The sequence below is a fragment of the Calypte anna genome, chromosome 1, assembly GCF_003957555.1.
Source record: "Calypte anna isolate BGI_N300 chromosome 1, bCalAnn1_v1.p, whole genome shotgun sequence".
NCBI classification, from domain to species: Eukaryota; Metazoa; Chordata; class Aves; order Apodiformes; family Trochilidae; genus Calypte; species Calypte anna.
The window spans coordinates 35528783-35554367 of record NC_044244.1 but is presented as its reverse complement, the minus strand read 5'-3'; the positions used below and the strand labels follow the sequence as shown (position 1 = coordinate 35554367).

Here is a 25585-nt window from a genome sequence, read left to right as displayed (position 1 = left end):
AACTGCCATTTTCACAGTAGGGTGTAAATAATATTTTTAAAAAATTAAAAAAAAATAATCAAGATTAGGGACACATTTATCACATAAGCACTAATGAGGCTACTTAGCATCCTACAGAAAAAAGCTTGCAGTCAGAAATATAATAGAAGTTAAGGATCAAATTACTAACATCAAGCACTTCACTTCCAGTTTTCTTCTAGCTTTTGAATGTTTGGATTGGGAGATTTATTTTAAAACAACTGAACTTCCATTATCAAAAGAAAAGTAAACAATCCTTGAGAGCCAAATTGAATACACAGTAGGCAGAATCAAGAATTCCTATTATCACAAGAGCCTATCTCTTACTAACAGAGTAAACATTAGCAGCAGTAGGTTTTATGTGGAAGCTGTTGTAACACTAAATCCTGGAGTTTCACAGGAGTTTGACAAAAATACAGACCTTCTGATCTTTGGCTCTAGCAATCAGTTTGATTTCATCGAGAAACTTGTGTGCCTTCCCTACCCTTGACCTTTTTGTTCTTTTCAATTCATCTATTCTCTTCTTCACTCTCCTTTATCATCACCCAGTCTGCCCCATTTTCCATTTCAGATTTCCCCTCCATTAGGCTTCTACCTTTGATATCCATTTGTTCAACTTGCCAAAGTTCCTTCCCTCCAACTTCACACTGAACAAAGTCTAGTAAAAAGCTTGGAGATGAAAACACGAAATGTTCTATCATTCATTTTTCCCTTCTCAGACTCAGTTTAAAACCAGTTTCCTCACCAATCTCAACTCATGCTAGTTAATGTGATTTGACACCCAGAACTAGCAGCTCACTCCTTGATTCAAATTTCTTCAGTCACTGAATTCAGCACTTGGATTCAGGCAGGGATCTTCCTCGGAACTTAAACCAATTAAAAATATTTAATCCTGAAGCAAAGCTTATGTCTCTTACTGAAGAAAGACTATGTCCCATCACAAAAAAAGCTCTGAGCATCTAAAAATAATTGATTTTCTCATTTAAAAATGGAAGAAATTACACATTTCCTCCACCTAATTATCACAAGGTATCAAATGATACGCAGTAACATATTTACATGAGTGACTGATGCTCCTTGACCTTAGATACAGCTTGTGCCATTTTAGTTGGCATTTATTTAACAGTTGTGCTAGGGGCAGAAAACAGAACTCAGAAGACTCAACAACTTAAAATGGGGCTTCATCTGTTACCTCATAATCTGAATAGGTGGCAGCACTGCCAATCCCTATTTTAAAGAATATGTTCTAGGCAACACAGTCCTGAACTGCAACATTCTTCAAATCACTTCAGCACTTGACTAAAGCTCAGTGATAGACTTGCTTCGAGAGCCAAGGGAGAAACTGGTGTTAAAACACATTCCCTCTAGTCCCAACCTTTAAAACATTTCAGTGCTCATGAGCTAAACAATGACTTTTATGACCCTTTAAAGAGAAAAATTGCATTTCAATGACAGCCTTCCATAATTGAAAAGACGACACTAGTGAAATGTAATTTATATAACTCATGTATTTTACTCAGTATGTACACAGTTCTCCAGACAAATTGGGTGATAACAAGGCAGTTTAAGAATCACTAAGTAACCACCTTATCAGCTGTTACATGGGATATGTCTTAGCTGGCTTTGCTTCCTCAAGCTCAGCATCCAACCAGCGGAATCTGCGGTGGCGGCGCAGAACTTCAATTGCCTTTTGTTCTAGTGATGCTGGCTGAATACCCAGGTCTTGAAAACCAGGAAGGTCAGGATGTGTCATGTCTGTTATGTGAAACTTTAAAAAGAAGGGAAAAAAGAAATTAAAATAGAATTAACATTATTACACTCCAATGAAGTAATTCCCATTCTAAAAAGTATTGCATGCTCATACCTGACGTCACCTTATTTTACAAATTTTTGCAAATTGCAGATAAAAAGTGAAAATCCATAGTACTAGAAACATGTCTCAAATTTTTTATAGATGCCAGAATTGGGAGATTCTACTACAGTTTGTTAAGGTTTTGCTAAGTCTGTTTCCCCCAAGAAAGAACTTCTCAATACCATACACAGTTGCAACTTGTAGTAGATTTGAAAATGTATCCAAACAGGAATGTGAACTCTGTGTGTCAGTCCCAGTTCCTTGACTGATTTTGGCTCAGCGATTTTCCCAGGGGGAGGAAAAGATGAAATGTGGCCCTGAAGAACTATGGTGTAACTATACAAGGTACTGAGTACCCAGCGTACATCAACAGGAGATGCAGAAGTTCTGCATCTGGCAAAAAGTCCTTCAGGCTTTGGATTTAGATTCAGGAATAAAGAGCAGTGAGAGACAGAGAAAGCGCCTTCATTCTCTCTTCATCACTTAAACATTATCAGGAAGATTACTGCATTGCAACCACAAAATTAAGCCCAACTTGTAAGGGCATATTTGAACTGCAAGTACATACATTCTACTTCATCAAGAAAACGTGTGTTGAATTATCCCCTCCAGTAGGCTGTTTTTCTCTAATGGTTTAGAACAGAGTCCAGTACAGGACAAACATTTAATTCTGTTACCATACCTGCAATACATGTGATCTATATGTTAGAAAATGGGAATTTCTCTTGTTACAACTCTGAGAGGTCTTTAAGTCAACCATATCTATTTTGTGGAGATTACTTAAGGATGAACAGCTGGGAAAGAGGAACACACACAAAGAAGTGACGTGGACAAACTGGTCTCTTACACTTCCAATGCTATAATTGAACTGTGGCTGCTTTAGTGATTCGGTGCAGGCCTATTTTATAAAATACAACTCTATCAGCTACAAAGGCAGATAGAAGTAAGGTTTCCAGGGGATGCTATATCTACATCCTGAGTAAATACAGCCAAGAGAACTATAACATGAATTCACTCTAGTATTGGAGACAAGTCAGTAGCTGGGGGGGGCACGAAATCAGGTCCTACACAAGATGATGAATAAGCTTCCCTTATTTCTTACACATAAGGTACACAGTTTTGCACAATAACTTCCAAACAGAACAGAAAACTGGCTCACAGATGGAAAAATGTAACTACAGAAATTCATTGATTACAGTTATTCATTAATCAGCTTTAAGCAGAGGACCCAGTTCTCCGAAATTAATGGTAGGAATCTATCTCAATTTTGGGACAATCAGGACAAAATTGGCTATTAACAATGTGTCATAACAATAAGAATTAAAATTCCAACTCTGCAAAATTGTTGGGAGAGTGTCTGAAACCTTCAGTGGGTAGCAAGCTCAGTGACTGTCAAAGTACAGGACTATTTTTGCGAACCTAGACATATGCCAACAGTTTTGACATTAATATTTGCTAAATCCTACTACTTCACTTGTAGTTGCTTTTTCAAGTTACTTCTCCACCTCCACTTGAACAATCTGAGAAGCTAAGAATAAACATGAAGTTCATAAGAAATAACATGTTCATAAGAAATCTCTCTAACGTTAAGCAAGAATTTGTGCTGTATCCAGTACTGTCAGCTCAACTTGCCTTATTAAAAATGCCATTATCTGGATAGTATAAGGGATTTAAATGCATCTAGAAATAGATTAACTCAGTTACCTAAAAGTAAGGAGCACCCCCTGCCATATCATAGCTGCACATTGCACATCTAACCTCAACTTTGGCTTTGCTCTTTTCACTAGCATGTGTTTTTGGGGAGAGGGGCATGGGCACAGTGAAGCCTGTAGCCTTGACCACGTTTAACACACAGAAGGTGGGACCCTTTCTCTGCTCTCGTCATACTACTTCTTGCTGTACAATTCTCTCACTGACTGCCTCAATCACTTTCTTAAAAATATTTAGAGAAATACATTAACTAGTCTGCCTTCACCAGTGCCAGTGGAAAGGCCAGATGACAATGATGCCTTTTAAAAAAAAAATGTATTTCTGTTAGCTTCTCTCCCTTACTAAGCTATTGTAAGATCACACCAGAGTAATCCCCAAAATACTTTGACAGTGTATCCTCTTTGCAATGTTACATCTCTGAACAAATAAGAGTGAGACTGCAGAACAATAGCTGCAGCATTGTGTGGCAGGAACCACAGCCATTTTTGAGGAAGGTTAAAGATAAATACTTCATAAAAATTTAAGTTTTTGTAGTAACCAAACAGCCTGAAAGCAAATCTTTATAATCAGAATCTCACTAAAACACTACATTGTGATATATGCACATTTCAGTACCCCCTGAATGAAAAAGTACACGTGGAAGTTACAAATACACAATGAAACATTTCCCAAGGAGAATTTGTATCTTGTGTTAAACTTACCCGGTCCACTTTGTCTCGTGTTAACCATGGTTCAAACGGATTCATCTCAAAGAATCTTGCAATTAAACTGTAATCAGAAAGAGTATTGCAAAAGATGCACAGAAGAAAATGGTAATTCACACTTAGTAGACAGTGAGCAAGAGCTGTTCTTCCAAGCTATGAATTCATTAAAGCAGCGAACAGGCTAGCAAGCAAGTTTTTAGCTGTGTTTCTGATAACTGTTTGCTGCTGAATTATTTTATTGTCTATTCTTTTACTTTGGAAGGGAAAGGAGAAGCAGGTACTAGAAGGTAAACTGGTCAGTGGGTGGGGAATCCCTAAGTCTCCCTATCTAATGCCCCACACACCAGAGGGTCTTGCCCCTGCCTTTCCTCCTAACTCCATTCCCTACTAGTGTAGGCAGCAATCCAATTAGTCACAAAGTTTGATTCAATGCCTCCATGAGAAAACATGCTTGCTGACAACTAAATTATTTAACAGCCATGCAAACAAGATGATGGCATCTGGAGCAAGCTGCAACTATAAAAAGGATAAGGATTAGTCTATGTGCAGTTTCTAGAAATGAAGTTTCCATTGAAAGAAAGACAATCAAACAGCTCTTGCTCAGTGTCTCGGGACCAGCAGTACTGAAGGCAGAATCTCTTACTGCAGGACTCATCTGGCAGAACAGGGTGTTACTAAGTTACTGCACATAAACAGAACTATACTTATCTGCCTTTCAGATCCACTTTTTTATTAAAATACCACTTATTTTAGCCCATAAAGAAAAAAACCTGCGACATAAACTGCGGCAAATGTGAGTAAAACTAAGAAGCACTTGCACAGGTACTTCTTAGCAAGCTGCTCCATGACAGCTGAGTCATGTTAACCTGATGCACCTGGACAGTCAATTTGGAAAAAGCTAGAGCAGTTTAATGCTGTTCTAGTATTACTTATCATCCATCACATGAACTCAACCTTAGGTCCTATTAGCAGATTGGTAGGAGGGCACTAAATAATGTGACTTCTTTAGCTTATTAATTTGTGTTGTACTAAAACTGAGGAGGACCAGCACTCCAAACATTAACACATTATCAAGCATGCTGAGGGCAGCTTCTAAAATGGCTTTACTGTTTGAGGTAGCTTTTCAAAAGGATGTCAGAGGATGCTTTAAGGATTAAATCCAGCATTATACTGCACTTTTTCATGCACCATTACTCTAAAGCAAGTCAGCTCACACTGCTCTCAAGGGCCAAAACATGCAGCTGCAGAAGCAGCTCACTGCATGCAAACCCTTCACAGTCCATTCACCACAGTCAACTACAGTGCTGCTACATCCTTCTCTTATTACTTCCCCATTTATAACTATCTTCTAAAAAATGCTACTGTCCTCACATAGCAGACAAAGAAATGTTTGATCACAACCACACTGCTCAAATTCCCAGGCCAATGTCTCAATACAAATTTACCTTCAACACTGACTCACATCAATACGAAGGACTAAATTAGCAAGTCAATCAATGCCCATATCCTCCCTTACACCAACTCTTCTTTCAGTGTGGCAGTCCCAGCTCACAGACTGGAAGGACAACTGACAGTACTAAGCTGCCGAAAAAAAATCTGTCACGGCCTAGAGCAGCAACATACACACAGATTTTCCCTGGGGTACTATTAGAAATTTGTTTACTTAGCTACTGATGGTCTCTGCTGACAATTTTTTGCTACTCTTTGACTCAGCAAAGCCGTTCGATGACTCTGGAATTTTATTGTTGTTACGTTTTATTATATTTTTATATATATATATATTACAATATATATTTATATATTGTATTATATTTACATTAAGTTCATTTACATGTACACCTTTCATATATTAGCTCAAACTCAACCCCACACCTGAGCAGAAGACTCAAAACTAGCTAATGGGTACCTAGAAGCCAGCTTCTTCCCATGGAGTTACCATGTTAAGGAACAACTATCAATACTAAGTCACCAATGCAGCAGTTATTTATGATTCTGTGCAGCCTAGCAGATCCCAAGTTCTCAGTGAAGAAAAGTTCCCACTTACTGGTAGAGGGGGCGAGGAAGTGGATAGGGAATAAAGGTTCGAAATGAAACTGCATAGATGTATTCCACCATGTCGTAAAGGAGGTACCTGTTAGGTCTGAAAGAAAGAGCAACAAACATTACAGGTAAGGTAGGTATACCTACATATTGGCAGAAAGCCTTCCACCTTCCAAGCCTACCAAGGGCTTGTTTTCTTCAATCTAAATCATTTGCCAGACTTGTTACGTTCTTCACATAAGGTTTCAGCTCTCCAGACTCTACTGTTTGAAATAGAGAGAGATTAAGTTAGAAAAACATCATCTGACACCAGTAGTTGTAACAGTGTAGGATCACAAACTGCAAGATTGTTTGTGCACTGCCTTGGGTGCTGGTGTCCAGGTACTGGCAGAGAGGACTGCAGGCACAGCCTATGTGGAGAGGTCAGGGCTGCCCTGTGCTGGTGCCGACAGACCCACCACAGAGCCCCTCAGACAAGATGGGGGCACCTCTGGGAAAACACATTTAAGGAAGGGCAAAAGTGTCCCATCAGCAGAGAGGAGTGAGGAAAAAAGTGTCAGAAACAGTCCTATGAGAACCATGCTGAGAGCAGGAGGTGGTGCTCCAGGCACTTGAGCAGCCCCCCAGAGCTCAAGGGAGAGCATTTTTTTTTAATCCTGAATGACTGCAGCCCATGGAAGGGTCCATGATGGAGCAGAGGAACAGAACTGTTTCTGTTTGTAAGAGGGAATAAAAGGCAGAAGGGAGCTGATATGGACTGATGCTATAATGATGCCATTGCTCATCCTCCTGTGCCACCACACTCGGGGAGAATGGGTGGAGGAGCTGGGACTGAAGGAGTAAAGTTAAGCCTGGGAAAAGGGTAGAGAAGAAAAAGTGGTTTATTCCTTTCATCTTTATTTCATGCAAGTCAAATCTATTTTGATTGACAGTAAATTAAATTAAGTCAAATCTGTTTGGCCTCAGAGAGTAATTGGAAAGCAAACTCCCAGTCTTTATCTCAACCTACAAGCTTTTTGTACTGTCCTCTCCCCTCATCTTGTTGAAGAGGGGCTGTGAGCAACTGGATGAGAACCTGGCTGCTGGCCAAGGTCACCCCCCAGAACCATACTGAATAAAGCTTATCCTGTAAAGCACACCTTTAATGTGCCTCCTCCATACAATAACTACTTACTCAAATTCTAAATGCAAGATTTTCAGTGCTGGGACAGGACTGGATTTATACAGTCTGCCTGTCAACTGGACATAGAAGGAAGCCAGAAAGAGTATGGTAAAATTAAGAAGAATTTTTTAACAAGACATCCCATCCTTGGTAGCAAATGGCTGCAAGGAAATTGATTCACTTGCCTTTGCTCAACTAAGAACATACTGTTCTCTTCCAAAAGCAAGAGGAAGAAACAAAGATAAATTCCCCCAAAAGAATGCATTCCCCCTCTCAAGGTGGAGGGAAGGAAGCAGGCAGTCTCCTGCACACCTGCAGTAGTTTAAGAGAAACACACCACTGGGAGTTCCCATTCCTTTCTTTGCCTCAGCATTTTAATACTCTATAGCTAGATGGCTCAGACTGAAATTTATCTGCCTTAGTTTTTAAGGCAACTTGCTGGTATTCCACGTGTTCTGAAAAAACTCCATGACAACAGACAAGACACTGATGTGTCACTTTGCTGTTCCAGCCTTCAAAATTCCAACCTGCTGATCATGATCAAAGAAGCAATGAACGCACCAAATGTGGGTGTCTCAGTGAGACCTCAGTGACATGACAATCATCTTGAGGCTTCCCAGGTAGGGGCCTCATAAAAATAAGACTCTGGGTTTTTTTACATCTTTAATCTCCTCTTTTGTGTTTGTTTTTTAATAGGACTTACTGAATTACTGTTGCAATCGAAACGCTCACAAAAATGAAACCATGTTAGAGTAAGAATAAATATGAAAAAATTCATAAGTAAAAAAAAAACAAGACTTTGATAAAAATAACATTAATTTCAGTTTGATAAACCCAATACTCTTGAAGATATCAAGGTCTGAGGTTGCATGCATGAAAACTGAGCCTTCTAAAGACATGTTCCTCAGAAAGAACTGCAATGGTAATAACCGCAAACAAAATCTGTTGATAGAGGGAAGAAAAAAAGACAGTACCTCAAATTACTAGTGGTTTAGCTTGTGAAGGCAAATTAGGGCAAAACATTCAATTAGATATACTTAGAGGTAGGTCAGCATACTCAAGAGAATTTGTAAGAATTCAACACTTGAAACTCCTTATCAACTTCATCCAGGTGGCTGGATTACAGAACCTAAGAGATCAGCATTTATGAAGTTACAAAGGACTACCATTATAACTAAATATTTTCTCCTGTTAATTGAATTTACAAGAGAAACACAGCAAAAAGTTGTAATGCCCAAATTACTCAGATGGAAAAAACAAAACAAAACAAAGCCCAAACCTTTGCTTTCATTAATTATTAACATTTTTTAAAATCAGTTTTTGCTCTTATACTTTTAACATCCTCATGCCTATCCAAGGTAGTATAAGACAAATTCACTTTTATTCTGATATGTGAGAACCATGGTAAAAATGTACACTATAACTTCAAAATATGCAATAGCTGATAAATCCTGTTTGTTCCTTTACAAGTTACCAAACAATAACAACACAACTTCACCCAGAGCAAAATCACATTGAAGTGTCATTACTTCAACCACAATACAAGCAGATTGAAAGGTTTAGAGAGCAATAGCACTCAAGACACAAGATTTAACAAGTAGGTGAAGCAAAACCAAGGCCATGGGGGAAAAAGGGAACAGATTAATAAACCAAATCTCTGATCATTCAGAAATAGCAATGACACAACTAGCTGTTGTAGTTTAAACTCTATGCCACCACAAAATAGGGAGAAAACAAAACAAAACAAAAAACAGAACTCACAGGAATGGAATGTTCTTTCATAAATTTAAACCTTTTAAACTCAAAATGGTAAATCTTTAAACAAAATTAAAAAAACAGCATCTCATGCAGCTTTAAGCAAGGGTTACATGGCAAAGTTCCTTTGCTTTTTCCAATAGTGATTTGGATCTTAGGTTTAGACCATCATTTACTTCAGGTCTTTTCAGTTATTCAGTTAATGCCTGAAACTGTATTACTTACAGTAAGAGCCTGGCATTCTCACTTGTATTCCTGTATCTCAAACCTGGGCACTGAACTCCTGGCCTTCTGTAAATCGCCAAAACCTGAGACTTTAAAAGTGTAGGAACATATTCAAAGTTTAGCCAACTGCCCTTCCATTTGGCTGCAGTGTCCTATTTAGTGTGCAATTCTCAATTGCCCCTGTAGTTGGAGCAATTGCTTCTGATGAGAAAGCGATGAACCTAAAACCGGGCAGCTCTCCTTTTGTGGCAGCTTCACATTTTGCTGTTTTGCAGTGGTTATGTGCATCTCAAACTTAAATATCCATTCTCTTTGATAAAGAAATGAGTTTTAAAGTCTAGAATCTGTTTCTCTTTGTTCTTCAGTGTGACTGGATCATCCCAGGGACTTGAAAACAACTTCAAGTAAGTTACTTAATAACCTTATTGTTGCTGCTAGTAGTCCTCTCAGACCACTGTCAGCTTCTTTCTCATATTTTGCTAGGTTTTGAGCCTGTGCTCTGCAGCATGATCCAAAAGAAGCCCGTTTGCTGCCTTTTCCAGAACATCAGCATACAGCACACCTAGCCTAGCTCCAGGATACAATCTTCCTCAACAGCTCAGTTACAGTACTGAAGCAAGTGACTTCACATCAGTGATGATCTCTGCCCTATGAGAATAAAGAGCTGTCACTGCAACAGCATCACAAAACGAACGTGGAAAAAGAACACAGTCTCACATGAGCCTTCTGCAAAATCCACATACTTTGCACATTTTCAGTGTGTAAGGGGAGAAGACAGAGATATGCATAAATCAGACAAAATAAGTGCTGTTCACCAGGCTTTGTATCTTGACTAATTAGCGATTCTTTATCAAAACATGAACCCTTGGCATGTGCCATGTTTTTTATTCTTAATGCTAACAACCTTTTCTGACTCGGAGCTTTTATATGCAAAATATTCCACTGTCTCTATCCACTCTAATTCCAGGTGGCCTCCACACAGCTTTAGTAAAATTTTCTGCAAATCTCTGTTGCCTAGTCTGTCTCCCAAGACTGCTTCTTTCTCTGTGTGCACATACATAACATTAAATGCAATGGGGCCCAAACTAGGATTTTCAGAGTACTCACAAGAACAGCTTGAGTCATTTTTCCTCCCAAAAAGGAGGTGGAATTTATTGCAGCTCAAACTGTGTGCATGGATGGAGAAATTAAATGTACTGTGCAGCATGCCAAAAAATGACACCAAAAAGAAGTACTTCATTTAATTAGAATCAGAAAAGTAACCTACCCAGCCAAGGCGTATGTTTGTCCTTTAGCATTAGGATCCTTAATTGCATTAATAATTGCCTTTGCTACATCAACCACCTGTGAAAAAACAAATTCAGAAAATGACCAAAAGAACACAGAATACAGTCCTCTTTCAGGAGTGATTTACTGAGGGAAAACAAAACACACACATACACACACACATGATTTGGGATCATCTTGTTTTGTTGAAAACTTACATATACTGGTTGCTTCACTGTCTTCTTGCCCAGAGCAATAAGAGGCACACCACCAAACCAGCGCATGTCTGACAGAAAGAATAAATAAATAAAAGAATAAATAAAATAATAAATAATAAAAATAATAAATAATAAAATCTATTAATACTTACATTAAACAACTATGCAAACCATTCTGCACTACACTGAGTGTGAGTCTTGTCTAAAAACTGACTTACCTTGAAATAAAAGAAATAAAATTGGGAAGAACTTTCATTCAATTCTTGTAGTGCCATTCTCAATGTCCTTTTGTTTTTCTTATTAACGACCATGACAAGACTGTCATGCTGGTTACTTGGAGTGGTTCAGAGGTATCTCAGTTCCACTCTATCCTACCTAGCAATTTTGCTGGATTCATTTTGCAGATTCATTACTATTGCTTATGAGCCCAGAACAACTCAGTTCCACTTTTACATTTGATCATTACCAATTTGAAAAACTTACTTTCAGGTCAAACTACTTTGAAGGTTAAGATGACCAGACCTTAACTCAGAGCAATTTTAATTAAAAAAACAAAACAAAACACTACTACCCATCCCTCCTCAAAGACTAAAAACTAAAAAAAAAAAAAAGCCCAAACAAAAAACCCACAACAAACACTGAAGTCTAATTAGATTCAGAAAGAATTCAGTCACGAGAGGAAAATTTCTTATGTTTCCCACTGCACACCTTCAGCTAACAAAATACAGAACATTTCTGATAAAAAAAATACATACCTCTGCTTTTCAAAAGCAAATTTCATTTTGCCTCAGACAGGTATACAAACCATACAGGGTTTTATTATTTCAGGAGTACATACTTGCATAATGATTGAGAAATCGGTCCTCTCTCCCAAACATCTCAGCCGGCTTCAAAATGATAGCATTTGGAAATTCTTCCCTCACTACTTTCTCTCCAACAGCCTATCATTGCAATAAAATTAACATATTCATTAGATCCATTCTGAAGAGAAGGGGATGCCTTTTCAAAACCTAATGCATCCCGACTACAGCACTGAAAGAAAGGACACCATCAGTAGCACAAAAATTACTTATATTTGAGCCATGTTTGAGATGTTATGGCAAGACAAAGGTCTCACAGAATGTGCTAGAAATCCTATAACGTAGATGATGTCTTCTATTTGAGATACGATACAGTGTCTCTAGTGAAATAACAAAAGTTAAAGTGACAAAGTTCTAAAAAGAAGGAAGCCTATCCTAAGTACTTCTCTTGCTTATGTCAGATCAGATCTTGGAAGAAAACAGGTTTACATAACTCCTAATACATTATCAGAACACTCCCAGAACTGCTCACAGTAAAAATTTCAGTGGCAGCTACTTTTCACATGGGACTGGCCAGCACAATAAGGTCTAACTATCCTATATACTTGTTACACATTGAAAGCTACTGAATTTTAACCCTGTTTTTTAAAAAAAAAATTATACTAAAGAAAAGGCAGACTATAGCAAGCTCAAAACAAAAATAGCTGAAACTTGGACAATAGATACATTAAAAAGAGAAAATCACTAATAGAAAATTATGCCTCCTAATAAGGGAAAAAATAACATGATACTAAAAATCACACTTTTAAAAATTATTTTTTTGTACAAGAGCAGGTAACAATACCATTTAAAGGGCCTGTAATCCTGATACTCATCTGTCTTTGCAGCATTCATTTTGGCATCAACTAATTACTTCACAAGGTCATTCCAGCCTTAGATGTTAGGCCTGATATCAGATTACAAACATCAAACCAGCTCCTTAGATGCAAAGATATTCAAGGACAGAAGAAAAAAGGAATTTCAAGGAATACAAGATCTATTTCCCTTCCAAGCACAATAAGTACTGCTAGCTCCAATAAGTACAGTAACTCAAAAATTCCTCAGCTGCAGACAACATTCCATAGTAAATTCAAACACCGATTTCTTTCAGAAAGACTGAGTTGGGGGAAAAAACCCAAAAAACACACAAAAAACCCAAACACCAAAAAAGGAGGCTCCCAGAAAATACATTGAAAAGGATTCCAGACTTACTTTATTCCTGAGGTATTTGGAAGGACTCTTCATGCTAGCATTCAGGTGAGAAATATGAACGAATGTTTTCACACCAGCTTCCCTAGCTATCTGTGCAATGCTTTTAGGAATATTTACAAATTCATCTTCAAATGAGAAGTTTCTAAAACAAGGCAAAATACAAATATTAGTTTAAAGACAATCAGTAGCGGGTGCCCACCAACCAAACAGCAACCATTACTTCTTATTGAATACCTGCTATTTGCTAGAAACAAAGTTTTCTTTTTGCAAGAGACTCTTCATGCAACAAAAACAAGAACAAAGTGCAGTGCAACAATTACAGCTTTAGCATTGTGTTTTTTCACCTGTTAAGATTAAACCAGTATTAAAAAATGATCTTGCCCACTTGTCTGTGACAAATAGAAAACTCTTCCAAAGTGAAAACAGATTATTTATTTTTTTTTTAAAGAAGTGCTGTTGCATCTTGAAATCCGAGCAAAGCTGTCTTTTTAGAACACCTGTTCAATATTTGACTTGATTCATCCAATTACACTACAAAAGAGCTCAAAAATTCTGAGCAGCTTAAGTTAGGGCAGATGTTAGACATTGAGAAAATGGAGAAAATACACACAGGTGCTTATGGAAAAAGAAAATTTTACATTGACCAAGCAGTCAGAATAATTCCATAGCAGCTGTAAGGGACTTGAAGAAGCATACAGAAAGAACAACTCCACTCAGTTTATGGCATTCAAGGGGCCTAAATAAGGGGGTTCAACTGTAAGCTAGTCTGGCATCTGATCAAGAACAATACAGAAGCTCCGTTTCCAAGCAGAACTGACAGTATAGGCTGGCAACAATCCCAAAATTCTTTCCAACTATCCCAAGACTGCAAGAAAAAGAACTGGCTTCTCTGTGTCTTTATATTGTCCTTGTAAGCACCCAGCTCCATCTTTTCCACTTGCATTGGGTAACAAACATCTTGTCCAAATGCCTCTCTCTGTCCTTATCTACTCCCACAGCTCTTTGGATCCCACTGGAGTCTGAAGAAAGCCTTAAAAATAAAAAGTTATTTTTGACCCTTCAACAACTAATCTGATCCTGGGAACCATCACTCCTGTTCTACTCACAAAAATAGATTTTAGAAACACACAAGAATGAACAACATCCCTCCTGTAACTATGGAGTTTTCAAACAACATAGTATACACAGATGAGACACTAAACTAATACTAGACAAGGAAGAAAGTAATTAATGGCAGCCTTTGCTTTTTAACTGATCTTGAATTATAATCTTACTTTTTTTTTTCCCCTGCCTAAATTTTTTGTAGACCTCAGGGTGCTTACAGCAGTTAACCTGCCCTTGTTTTACAGACTGTAAAATTTTATCTTAGGGTGCCAGCACCACCAATGATACCAACATGTATAAAATACACAAGAACATTTGTGCAATATGGTGGTAAGTTTGGAAATTCAACATGTACCAAGGTTCCTCTGCTTTTGAATCTGTTAAAACTGATGGGAGTGACGTGGTTTGGGGGTTTCAGCTAGAATAAAACTGTTTGGTGTTGTTGTAACCATCCTTTATCTACATCATACTTTCCAGATGACTCCATAAATTTTAAAGGTGAACATACAAAAGAAATGCATACCTAAGAGATAGAAGAGTCTAAATTCTCCTTGGGCCAACTGTACAGACTTGCTTTTCTACCCTTCCTCCCACATGACAGAGAAATTTCTTCTGTTTTGACATCAATAATGGTTTGAATTCTTATATTCATAACTTAGAAACATCACAAAACAATCCTGACAAATTTGTTGGTACATTTTTACCTATAGCCCACATAGGATAAATACAAAAGCAACTGAAAACTTTGTTTTTAGATGCACAAAACTAATGTTAATTCAGGTTTGGTGGATTTTCCTCAATTCAACTATGTTACAGGTGTCAAAAGTATAACAAGAAGCTGAGACTATCAGAAAAAGAAAGTACCAATACAAACTTGAATGCAAGATCAAGCTGTCCCTGAGAAGTTACGTACTGTATCTGACTAGACAAGAAACAGTCAAAATAGTATGTCTGTTGGCCAGCATTCATTTTAGGAAAAAAGAAGTTGTTCAATTTGAGATTGCTAATTCAATTCTATTAATACAATTTGACTACTAACTCTAAAATTTGAACCCCAAGTTGCTGTTCCCAAAAGAAAAAAGAGCAAAGGTATTAGATTTGTAAACACAGAGAAGCCAATATCTACATCTGTTGCTGCCTGCTACAATAGGCAAAATTACATACTGTATAAAGGCAAATCACACAACTAACGTGGTTTTTTAAGGAAAATAAGGAAAATTACTTTGTTTCCCATTCCTTTCCAACAAGATTAATGACCACATTGCTGTGTTCCAGGGCTCTTCGGATGGAGTCTTTGTCCTTACAGTCCCACTCCTGCAACCAGAGCATCAAATGGGAAAAAGATGAGATAATGTGTAAATAGGCATTATCAAAGAAAGCTCTTTCACACCATTTCCATTTAGAGGCTAAACAATAGCCAGAGTTCTGACTTTGAGAATGATTAACAGACTTCCTTGTATAGCAATGGTATTGTATTTGATCTAAAGCCAAAGCAAAAGACTTACTAAGAAGAGAAGTTGCCCCAGGTCACCCATGGGCCGCAGATACATGAGGTCATACTGATCACAGCGATAGGGGATGATCACTTGAGATCCAATGCGACCTTAGAGTTCAAAAAAAAGAGCTCTATTTATCTCAAACTACCCAAAACTTGAAGCAGATGAACTTCTTTCCTTTCTTCCCTGGTGTTAAAGCACTACAAATACACTCGGATATCTCTAATAGTTATCTGCAAAGCTAAAAGTGGCATAGAAGTTTTTGAGCCTACTTAATTAAAATTCTTAAGCAGAGACACACTTGAATATTTGGGTTGTAAGACAAAAGCTTCTTAACAAACTTCACTCCAAAAAGAGAAAAAAAAAAACCTACACTGTATGCTACAAATGTAGCACAGTATCTATAAATGTATTATATCTAAGAATATTTGCATTTTTTTTAAAGTCACATGGCAAGGAGAAAGAAAAAAAATACCCAAGTGCTATTTTCTTAAATTCCAAGTCAAAAGGGCAATTCTCAAGAATTACAATCAATTTCCTGCAAACATTTTACGAAAATGTCCTAATAAGGCCAAAACCAGAAGAATTTAATACATGCTGTACCTCTCCTACAATCTGCATTTTACAGACTGGAAAAACAGTACTTGAAGGAGAACGACTTATTTTAATGACTTTCTCCATGTTCAAAAGCTTCTAAATTTCCTAGATTAAACCAGCTCTTACTAACTGTCACATCTTGGCACTTCAATAGAACCAAACACTAAGAAAGCATCACACAAAACACTTTTATGACCCAAAATGCCAAAGGTTTCTAGATTATCCTGCAACCTGTGGAAAAAACAGTTTTGTTCAACTTTTTTTTTAAAAAAATCAGTACTCTTGGGGAACTTTACCTAAACGGTTGACAACGTATCGTCCTAGGAAACCTGTGGCCCCAAAGACAGTGGCCACGATGCCACTAACAGAGGATCTTCCACTTCTTCCACGAGGGACCACTGCATGATGAACTTGGCGGTGCTGCTGCAACACGGATGGTGCTGCAGCTAACACAGAGGTGCCAGGCCCTGCAAGACAAAATGGGAGACAGCTTGTGATGTAAGCTCAAAGTCAGCTGTGTCGAACCGTAGCTAAATTTTCCTCATTATGGATCCATTCCTCATTCTCCTCATTATTTTCCTCATTATGGATCCATTTTCTCTAACCTCCCTCAGGAAAATTTCCCATGTTGAGACTCCCGTCAGGCTGTTCCAGAGACATCTGGATAGGTCAGAGGACAGCAGGCTTGAAAAAGCTCTTGATAAAAGTCAAACACAAAACTAAGACATGAAAGGAGCAGACTAGGGTTATCAGTTCCTAAACAGCAAACAAAGCTTAACAGGTCAGCATTAGTAATTGACATATAACAGAAAGCACCAAGTTTGCACAGATGAAAAATACAACAGGAAGGTCCCATCCTGCTCCCAGGTCTGGGAACTGCAGGACAAAGATCTCAGAATCATTCCAGGTGCAGTTACCCAGATTTTTTACCTCAATCTAAGAATAACAGGTCCAAATGTAGGAAGCAGCAGCAATCCTCCTGTGTAAATAGCTCGGGAGTGACAGGCAAAGAAGAGACACAAAGAGCCAGATCATTTGGGTATTGACAAGAACTGACAAGGCAGCTCCAACAGGGAGTTTGCAAAGAACACTTATCCTCTCCAAACAAGTTAGCAATAAACAAGAAATAAACTGCTTTTAAAAGACTTTTTAAATTAGTAGTGTTTAGTAATACGTGTCCATGTTCACAAAAAGAAAGGAATAGGTGAAATACAGAGTGCATAAGCACACTGCATACATCTGGCTGTTGACAAAAGCAAACTAAGAATTGTCATTGGAAAATAAGCCTGAGGATCTAACAGAAATCCAGTAATAGACCTTCCAACTTTCAGTAAGTCGTGGCCATAAGCATTTTCTGGATAAGAGTAAACAAGTTTAATCTTACCTATAAACTATACCCCCACTGGCTGATAAAAACAGGACAAAATAAGGCATTACCTACACAGACTTCAAGTATGTATATGACTTCCTCAAGAGCAACCCTCCTAAAAAACAGGTCAAAGCTCGGGCACAGTTACACTGGGCATGGTACCTGCCTGAAACTGGGAGATGTGCAGGGCCTCTCCATTTACTGAAGCAGAGACCTCAAGACTAAATATGAGAAAGCAGGAAAACACTCCCTGTGGTAAGAACCCTTTAAAAACAAACAAACAAAAGGAAACAAACAAACAAAAGGAAACAAACAAACAAAAGGAAACAAACAAACAAAAGGAAACAAACAAACAAAAGGAAACAAACAAAAAAAGGAAACAAACAAAAAAAAGGAAACAAACAAAAAAAAGGAAACAAACAAAAAAAAGGAACAAAAAAAGGAAACAAACAAAAAGGAAACAAACAAAAAAAGGAAACAAACAAAAAAAGGAAACAAACAAAAAAAGGAAACAAACAAAAAAAGGAAACAAACAAAAAAAGGAAACAAACAAAAAAAAGGAAACAAACAAAAAAAAGGAAACAAACAAAAAAGGAAACAAACAAAAAAAGGAAACAAACAAAAAAAGGAAACAAACAAAAAAAAGGAAACAAACAAAAAAAAGGAAAAAAAAAAAAAAAAGAAACAAACAAAAAAAGCCCAACCAAACAAATAAACACAAAAAAACCAAGCCAAACCACACACATACACAAAAAACCCCACACCAGTTGTCAAAGGCATGCTGAAGTTTAACAGAAGTACCTCCTACTCTGGCATTCAATTGATGTCTAAAAACCTGACGTGCAGTTTCAAGAGTGACATAATGCATCATGTTAAACTTTGACATATGTTAAACTGAAATTTTAAGAACGTGCTGATCCCTCACTGCCATATTCACTCCTTATCTTCACTCTGCCTTATCCAGCATTGATCTCTAAAATCCTTGTGTATACTTCTGAGGAATTAGTGAAGGTGAAAACAGCAATTTCAATTGATTTCCAATACAGCACATCTTAAAACACTTTACCAAGCTATCCTTACAGTGGTTTCTGACCAAGACAACACATCTACAGCCCACAGCTTAGGCTTTCACATTCAAAATTCTCAGAGAGCACAGTTGCTCTTCTCTTCATTCTTTTTAATGACCACAAAAGAACAAATTTGCAAATTAAATAATATATATAGAATGCTCCATACAGAATAAAGCCTCTAGCTGTATAATGGGTACCAGGAAGGTGGAAAATAACCAAGCCCAGTAGAAGCCTCAACGTAAAGGATAATACTGAGACACAAAGTTGGATGAAATTACCTTCATTCTTCTAATGCTCCAATAACTGAAGATTTCTTATTTAATTTTTCAGAAAAATCAGACTCACAGAAAAATTACTAGACTCATTATAGGCAGAATTCCTTCAAGCATGCAAAAAAGCTACATAGTATACTGAGACAGTGAAAGACAAAGCCTGATTTACAATACTTCTCAGTACTTTCTTAACACACACTTCTCTTTCTAAACATTTGTTAAACAAAACCAAAACATAAAATTAATATTTACAGAATTAACTCTATCTCTGTTACTTGTAGATAAGAATACATTTCAGTCCATACAATATAAAACCTGAAAAAAAATCAAGGTTGTGAACAAGACTGTGAACACCTGACAAAAAAAAAACCAAAAAAAAGCTATTACACAGATCAACCTCTGTAAGAAAGCCATGGAAGTTAATCAGAAAAAAAATTGCACACATTTTTCAACTACTTTGTGGCTTTTTGCTGTTATTTCTGCAAAAAAATACTGGTGACAGGCTCTTCATGCTATCACTGTCATATCAAAGTAACACCCTATTATTCTTTTGTTGTCTCCCACCTTTGTGTATACACCTGTTGTTGCCTGCCTTACACTGTAAGGTTTTTAGTGATATACATCTTTTCTTATTCCATAACTGTACAAAATCTGCCATAGATTATCACCATCTATGCCTACGTGACCAATCACCACTACAATAATTTTCTTAAAAGTTGAGATTTCAGGGTATCCATGAGACACAAAGACAGCAGGCTAGAAAGACTCACACTGATTCACAACCAGTACAGGACATTCCAGATGGTGTGGAGCCCCATCAAAACACAACATTTAGTAACTTAGGACAGCCAGACACCTTCCACAGCCCACATCAGTATCTCCATACTGAGCAGTACTGTTGAAAGCTCTGCATGAGGCAGATTTGCACAGGGATTCTTTCCCAGAATGCAGGATTTCATTTTTTCACCAACCAGAATCTACCTGTCACTGGAGGTTTTCTTTTACAGTCTCCATTTGAAGCAGTTTATGAACACAGGTTTGAAATAAAGCCAGTATCTACAGTAAACCAATACAATCCATTGTTGAAATGACACATGGGCCCAATTACAAGTGTGTCAAATTCCTCCCTCAGTTCTGTCAATCAACAAAATCTGTTTGTGATCTCCGACTTTATTTAACACAGGAGTCCATGCCGAATCAATGTAACTAAAAATAAGCTGTGTTATGACCACAGAAGCTGACACACAAGCTGTAAATATAATTTCGGCATCTGAGCCTGCTTATAGACTGTGACTAAAATGTCACGGTCACCTAAGAAACCATAAAAGAATGCAATGTATGTTTTAGCTTACAGGGCAGCATTTCATTTGGTAAGATTTTGATAGTCCCGGGACAGACAACCTCCTGCCCAGGATACCCTGCACACAAACCCCAGTTGCCTGAGGGGAGGGAAGGCAGAAAAATCACCATGACTGCCGCAAATATGCATTTTAGTCAGCAGCCTCTCAGGCGGTGCCAGGGGAGCTCCCTCACCCAGCTCTACCCCCGAGGTCGCCGCAGGGAAAGAAGCAAGGCCCAAGGGGAGGCGGAGGCCGCAGCACCGTGCTGACTGGGGCAGTGAACGTAACAGCAGCCTGGCTTCCCGGGAGGGGAGAAGCGGGGCCCCGACCCCGGCCCTTCGGCGAGCGTGACACTCACCTGCCCTTGGCAGCAAGAGGCCGCGGGGAGCCCGGGAGCGGAGCGCCACAGCCGCCATCTTGCCGTTACCCAGCAACCCTCGCGGCGGACGGGGCGCGGAGAGGGACAAACCTTTTCCCCCCTACCTTCCCCACCACCACTTCGCCGCCTGCGCCGCCGCCCCGGTGGGCGGGAAGTGCGCGTGCGCAGAGCCGCCTTCCGCACGCGCCCGTTCCCCCTCCCCCTCGGGGCGGAGTGGGCGGGGCAGCGGCACGTGCGGCTTCCCCCCCAGCCCCACGCGCACCGGCGGCCGTTGGGCCCCGCCCAAACCGCCTCTGAGGGGCGGGCGGGACGGGGACGGGACTGGGGCTTTCCCGTGAGGGCTCGGGCTCGGGTTCGGTTCGGGGTCCTGCTGGAGGTTCTGCAGCACTGCCGAGCTCCCGCCGGATTGTAACCCCTGGCGACGGAGCCCACCGTGATGGTGGGCGGGGCCCGTGGGCGACGGGGAGGTGACCCTCCGCGTGGGAGGGTGTTACGCACAGCTGGGGCCCGGGTGGGGGAAAGGCGCGTGTGGCCGCGTCTGACGCAGCTCCGCAGGGCGGGGTGGGGGTTCAGAGGCGCCCACCAAGGGGGTTTCAAAGGGAGGGTGGCGTCTGACGCTTGAAGGTGGGTTGTGGAAACCTCGAGCTTAAATACTTTAAATCTGGCTCTGAGCGGTCATAGAGTCATAGAATCATAGAATTGGCTGGGTTGGAAGGGACCTCAGAGATCATCGAGTCCAACCCTTGAACCACCGTTGAGGTTACCAGACCATGGCACTGAGTGCCACATCCAGTCTCTTTTTAAATATCTCCAGGGATGGAGAATCCACTACTTCCCTGGGCAGCCCATTCCAATGCTGGATCACTCTCTCCGTAAAGAAATTCTTTCTAATATCCAACCTAAACTTCCCCTGGCACAACTTAAGACCGTGCCCTCTGGTCAGTGAGTCTGCTTCGGAATGGCTGTGTAGGGGAAAGGAGCCAAGCCCAGCAATTAAATGACAGTAACTTTGGCCCCTGCTCAGCTGGACTGATTGAAAACGGTTTTAGTAGCTCATTCCTCACACCTTGAATTACCTATTACATTAGCCTTAAATGGGGATTAAACAATTTTATGATGACAGACGTGCAGCCACTCTAAAATTCCTGACTCCCTTTGTCATCCTAGGTCTTCAGCATTTCACCGAGACTTTCCCCTCAGCGAGTGCTGCTGTGAAAGTTGCATCACGACAGCACACAGGGCACTCTAAATCTGCCACTTGCACTATTATAGCCTTGTTTTTCCCACGGGTTCCCATTGCTTTTTAGTCCGCATTGAATACAAATGGCTGGGGTTTTTTTTTGTAACCTGGCTTACACCACTGTAGCCAGAGCTCATATTCACCAAAACGTTTTTTTAAAACATGAGTTCAGTAAAAGGCAGAATAGTCAGGGAATATTTCTGGCACTTTGGACAGCTTCAAAAATACTTTGTTTTAACTCAGTTTCTGTTCTGATGCAAATCCAAATGGCCCTTCTGCCAGAGATGTGGCATCGCAGGTGAGTTGGAATTTGGGGCAAAAAAAAAATCCAGCTGCTCTATGAGCTCTGGCCATCTCCAGTTCTTAGCCACAAAACACTTTTTTTTTGTTTTTTCCTTTGACCTGTAAGTCAGGTGCACACCAAACTAAACTTGACCATCTCTTTTTGCAGGCAGCTGAGAACCACAGAAGCAGGTCCCCTCCACCTCCCACTCCAAAATCATAGAAATCATAGAATTGGCTGGGTTGGAAAGGACCTCAGAGATCATCAAGTCCAACCCTTGAACCACCGTTGCGGTTGCTAGACCATGGCACTGAGTGCCACATCCAGTCTCTTTTTAAATATCTCCAGGGATGGAGAATCCACCACTTCCCTGGGCAGCCCATTCCAATGTCTGATCACCCTCTCCATAAAGAAATTCTTTCTAATGTCCAACCTAAACCTCCCCTGGCACAACTTAAGACCGTGCCCTCTTGTCTTGCTGAAAGTTGTCTGGGAGAAGAGACCAACCCCCCCCTGGCTACACCCTCCTTTCAGGGAGTTGTAGAGAGTGATGAGGTCTCCTCTGAGCCTCCTCTTTTCCAGGCTGAAATACCTGCCCACCCCTGCTCTCTCCACCTTTGTCACGCCTGATGGTCTCACCACAGATTTTCTTAGTGGCCCAGCCTGCCTCACTTGGTTTTGGGAAATCCAGTTTGTGCTCTTGTGCTTAGATAGGAAAAAATCTGTATCTGTAGGCAATGAGGGCTCATGGGAAGCAGTGGGAATTTACCCATTGGGTACTTTGCTTCATTTTAGAACTGGCAAACAGGTACGTGAAAGTGATGGTCCAGTTCCCGCATCTCACATGCACATCTTGTTCTTCCTGCTGTGGAGACTTGACCCTTCATTGTTTTCTACAGTGACACAAATGTCTGTGGAAAATCATAAACTTGGAGGAGGAAGAGAAGGACTGATGATGCCTAAGGCAATGGAGTAAGAATCGGAAGATGTGTCTTCAGCCTTGGAGACCCCTTGATCTCAGAGCTTCAGAGCTCTTTAGTTTCCATTCTCCCTTTTTAAAAAAGAATATTTTCCTCTTTCAGCAGTGCTGTTGCAAGCATAAGATGGGCTGGTTTGCCAGAGATTCTTATGTCTTATGGTGATGTAATTATTAAAAAGAAGTAAGGTAATGGGCAGATCCAACTTGTTACAGCTCTAATTTCAAGTTAACTCAGTTAAATGTGCAATTTCCAGGGAGCTGAGTTTGGTTTTAAAACCAATTTGGAACATCATATTGCTGATTAAGAACTCTCTAACTATTTGAATCCCTGGGAAGTTAGAGCCAAATACCTAAGAGCAGCACCTAAAATATGTGAGGATTTACTAAGAGTCCCCTGTTCAGTGTTTCTGGCATCTTAGAGCTGGGAAACAGCAGGTTAGTTGCAAATGGTGACTTTAAGGCCTGGCAGGTATGAATGGTGTGCCTCAGTTTCCACAGAACCCTGCACCCTTGGTCTCCTTGTGGCTTTAGTGTTGTGACTGATGTCATTCTGCTTTCTGGCTGGAGCAAGATAAGTAGGAGACCAAAGTGCCAGTCTGGTGAGGACAACCAAACATCTTAGTTATAAAACATCATCTGAAACCTCTTGGGGCCCTACAAACACACCAGTGCTGCTGAGGTAGGGAAGCCCGTTTGAGTCTTCAGATTATTCAGTGTATATAAGGGGTAAATAAGAACATGAGGCAATGCCTGGAGACCCCATTTGCTTTCTGATTTTGCCATCCTTTGACTTCACCTGGATTTTTCAGCAGTCTAAGAAACCTCTCTAAGCTGTTCACTTAAGAGACTTCCCCTTCCCATAGTCTCCTTTGTCCCCCAGTGTGGCTTTTTTCAACAGATGTGTGAAGAACAACAGGCAGATACTCTCCTTCTTCTGAAACCTCCTCCTTCCTTTCCTGCTGGGTTTCTCTGCCAAGGTGTCTTGGTGCCTGAGGCCAGCAGTCAGGAGGGGTGCAGGATGGGAGGCAGGACGTACTTCTGCTGTGTGCATGCTATGTTGCATCTGCTTCATGCTGTCTTGCATCTGTTTCATTTGCTAACTCCCTGAAAAGTGTTCGATTTGTAGGATGTTATGCACTTTCCCCAAAGTGTTAACATCTCATGCTGCAATTAAGGCACTCCATGAATCAGAGTGAAAGCCATTTCTGAGTGCAAGAAAACGGACATGTGCTGCAGAGATCTTTGCATGATAGGTTGTTTCCTGTGACACTGCTTAGGAGTTTGCCTTAGATAAAGCTAGACTGGATACTGTAGATGGCAGAAGGGGACCACAGCATTGCCAGGGGACCAAGCACAGGGTTAGCAGTCAGGAGACCAAGGGTGTGTCACCAATTTTTCTGCTGGGCTGCTCCATGACATGCAGAAGTCATGTCACATTCTCACATCTCAGCTTCACCATCCCTAAAGTGGAATAAGGATGCCTGCTTCGTGAAACACTTTGTCACGGTTTAACACTGGCCCGGCAATTAAACCGAGTAACAGACGCTCTCTATTAAATAATCTCTCTCTCCTCCTTGATAAAGAAAGGAGAGAGAATAAGGGAGAGAGATTTATGGGTTGGAAACTAAACTACACAACTTTAATGAAACAGTAATGATAAATAGGAAAAAATTACTAAATATATACAAATATACAGGAAAATGGATACCACATTCCTCCCCCTTTTTCCCCCAATAACTCTCACGTCACCACCGAGGCTGCAGGGAAGCCCTGGGAAAGTCCAAGCTGGACTCCTGGAGTCGGCAGCAGTCGGGAGCTGGAGGCAGGAACACACAGAATCAGGCTGGCATGGATCAGGACCACAGGCAGACGAACAGACGGAATCCTTCCAGGATGCCGGGTGAAGGAAGGGAAGCAGGAAAGGCAGGAAGGGCAGGCAGCTGGAAACTGGAAGCAGGAAATCAGGAAATCTGGCTTGGCCCTCGTGATCCCTCAGATTTATCCTGAGTGTGACGTATATGGGATGGAATACTCTGTTTGGTCAATTCTGGCATCTATCTTGTCTGTTCCTCCCCAAAGGAGGTGGGACCTCTTTCTTCCTTCTGGAGGGTAAAAGTTTTCCTCAGAACTGAGCAGTGTCCTTGGCTCTGCACACCAGTCTCTAGCAGTAACTATAAACATCAAGTGTTATCAGTCCTAGAAGCACACACTGTCTGAGAAACTTGCTGTTAATTTCAGCAAGTGCAACTACTTACAAGAGACCTTACTTACAAGAGACCTTACTTACAAGACTTACTTTTGCTAAAAGCAAAAGTACAAGACACAAAAACACCTTTATCCTGGCCCAAACCAGGACACATTTAAAAATATCCTAATGAAAAGCATCGTATTAGAATAAAGTATTGCTGTTATTGGTTAACTTTTATTTCCTATAAGTAGCATGTTTTAGGTTAAT

General features: G+C 40.1%; 1 protein-coding gene across 1 annotated transcript; it reads right to left on the bottom strand.

The window, feature by feature from the left end:
• Nucleotides 1-1506: 1506 nt before the first annotated feature.
• Nucleotides 1507-20714, bottom strand: NDUFA9 (NADH:ubiquinone oxidoreductase subunit A9). Its single transcript, XM_008504444.2, has 11 exons — nt 20608-20714; nt 16495-16665; nt 15611-15708; nt 15328-15419; nt 13002-13143; nt 11789-11891; nt 10951-11018; nt 10734-10810; nt 6329-6424; nt 4282-4348; nt 1507-1786 (listed from the first exon to the last, which is right to left on the bottom strand). Exons 1-11 carry the CDS (start codon nt 20663-20665, stop codon nt 1616-1618), a joined length of 1143 nt encoding a protein of 380 aa, XP_008502666.2. The 5' UTR covers nt 20666-20714; the 3' UTR covers nt 1507-1615.
• Nucleotides 20715-25585: the final 4871 nt, after the last annotated feature.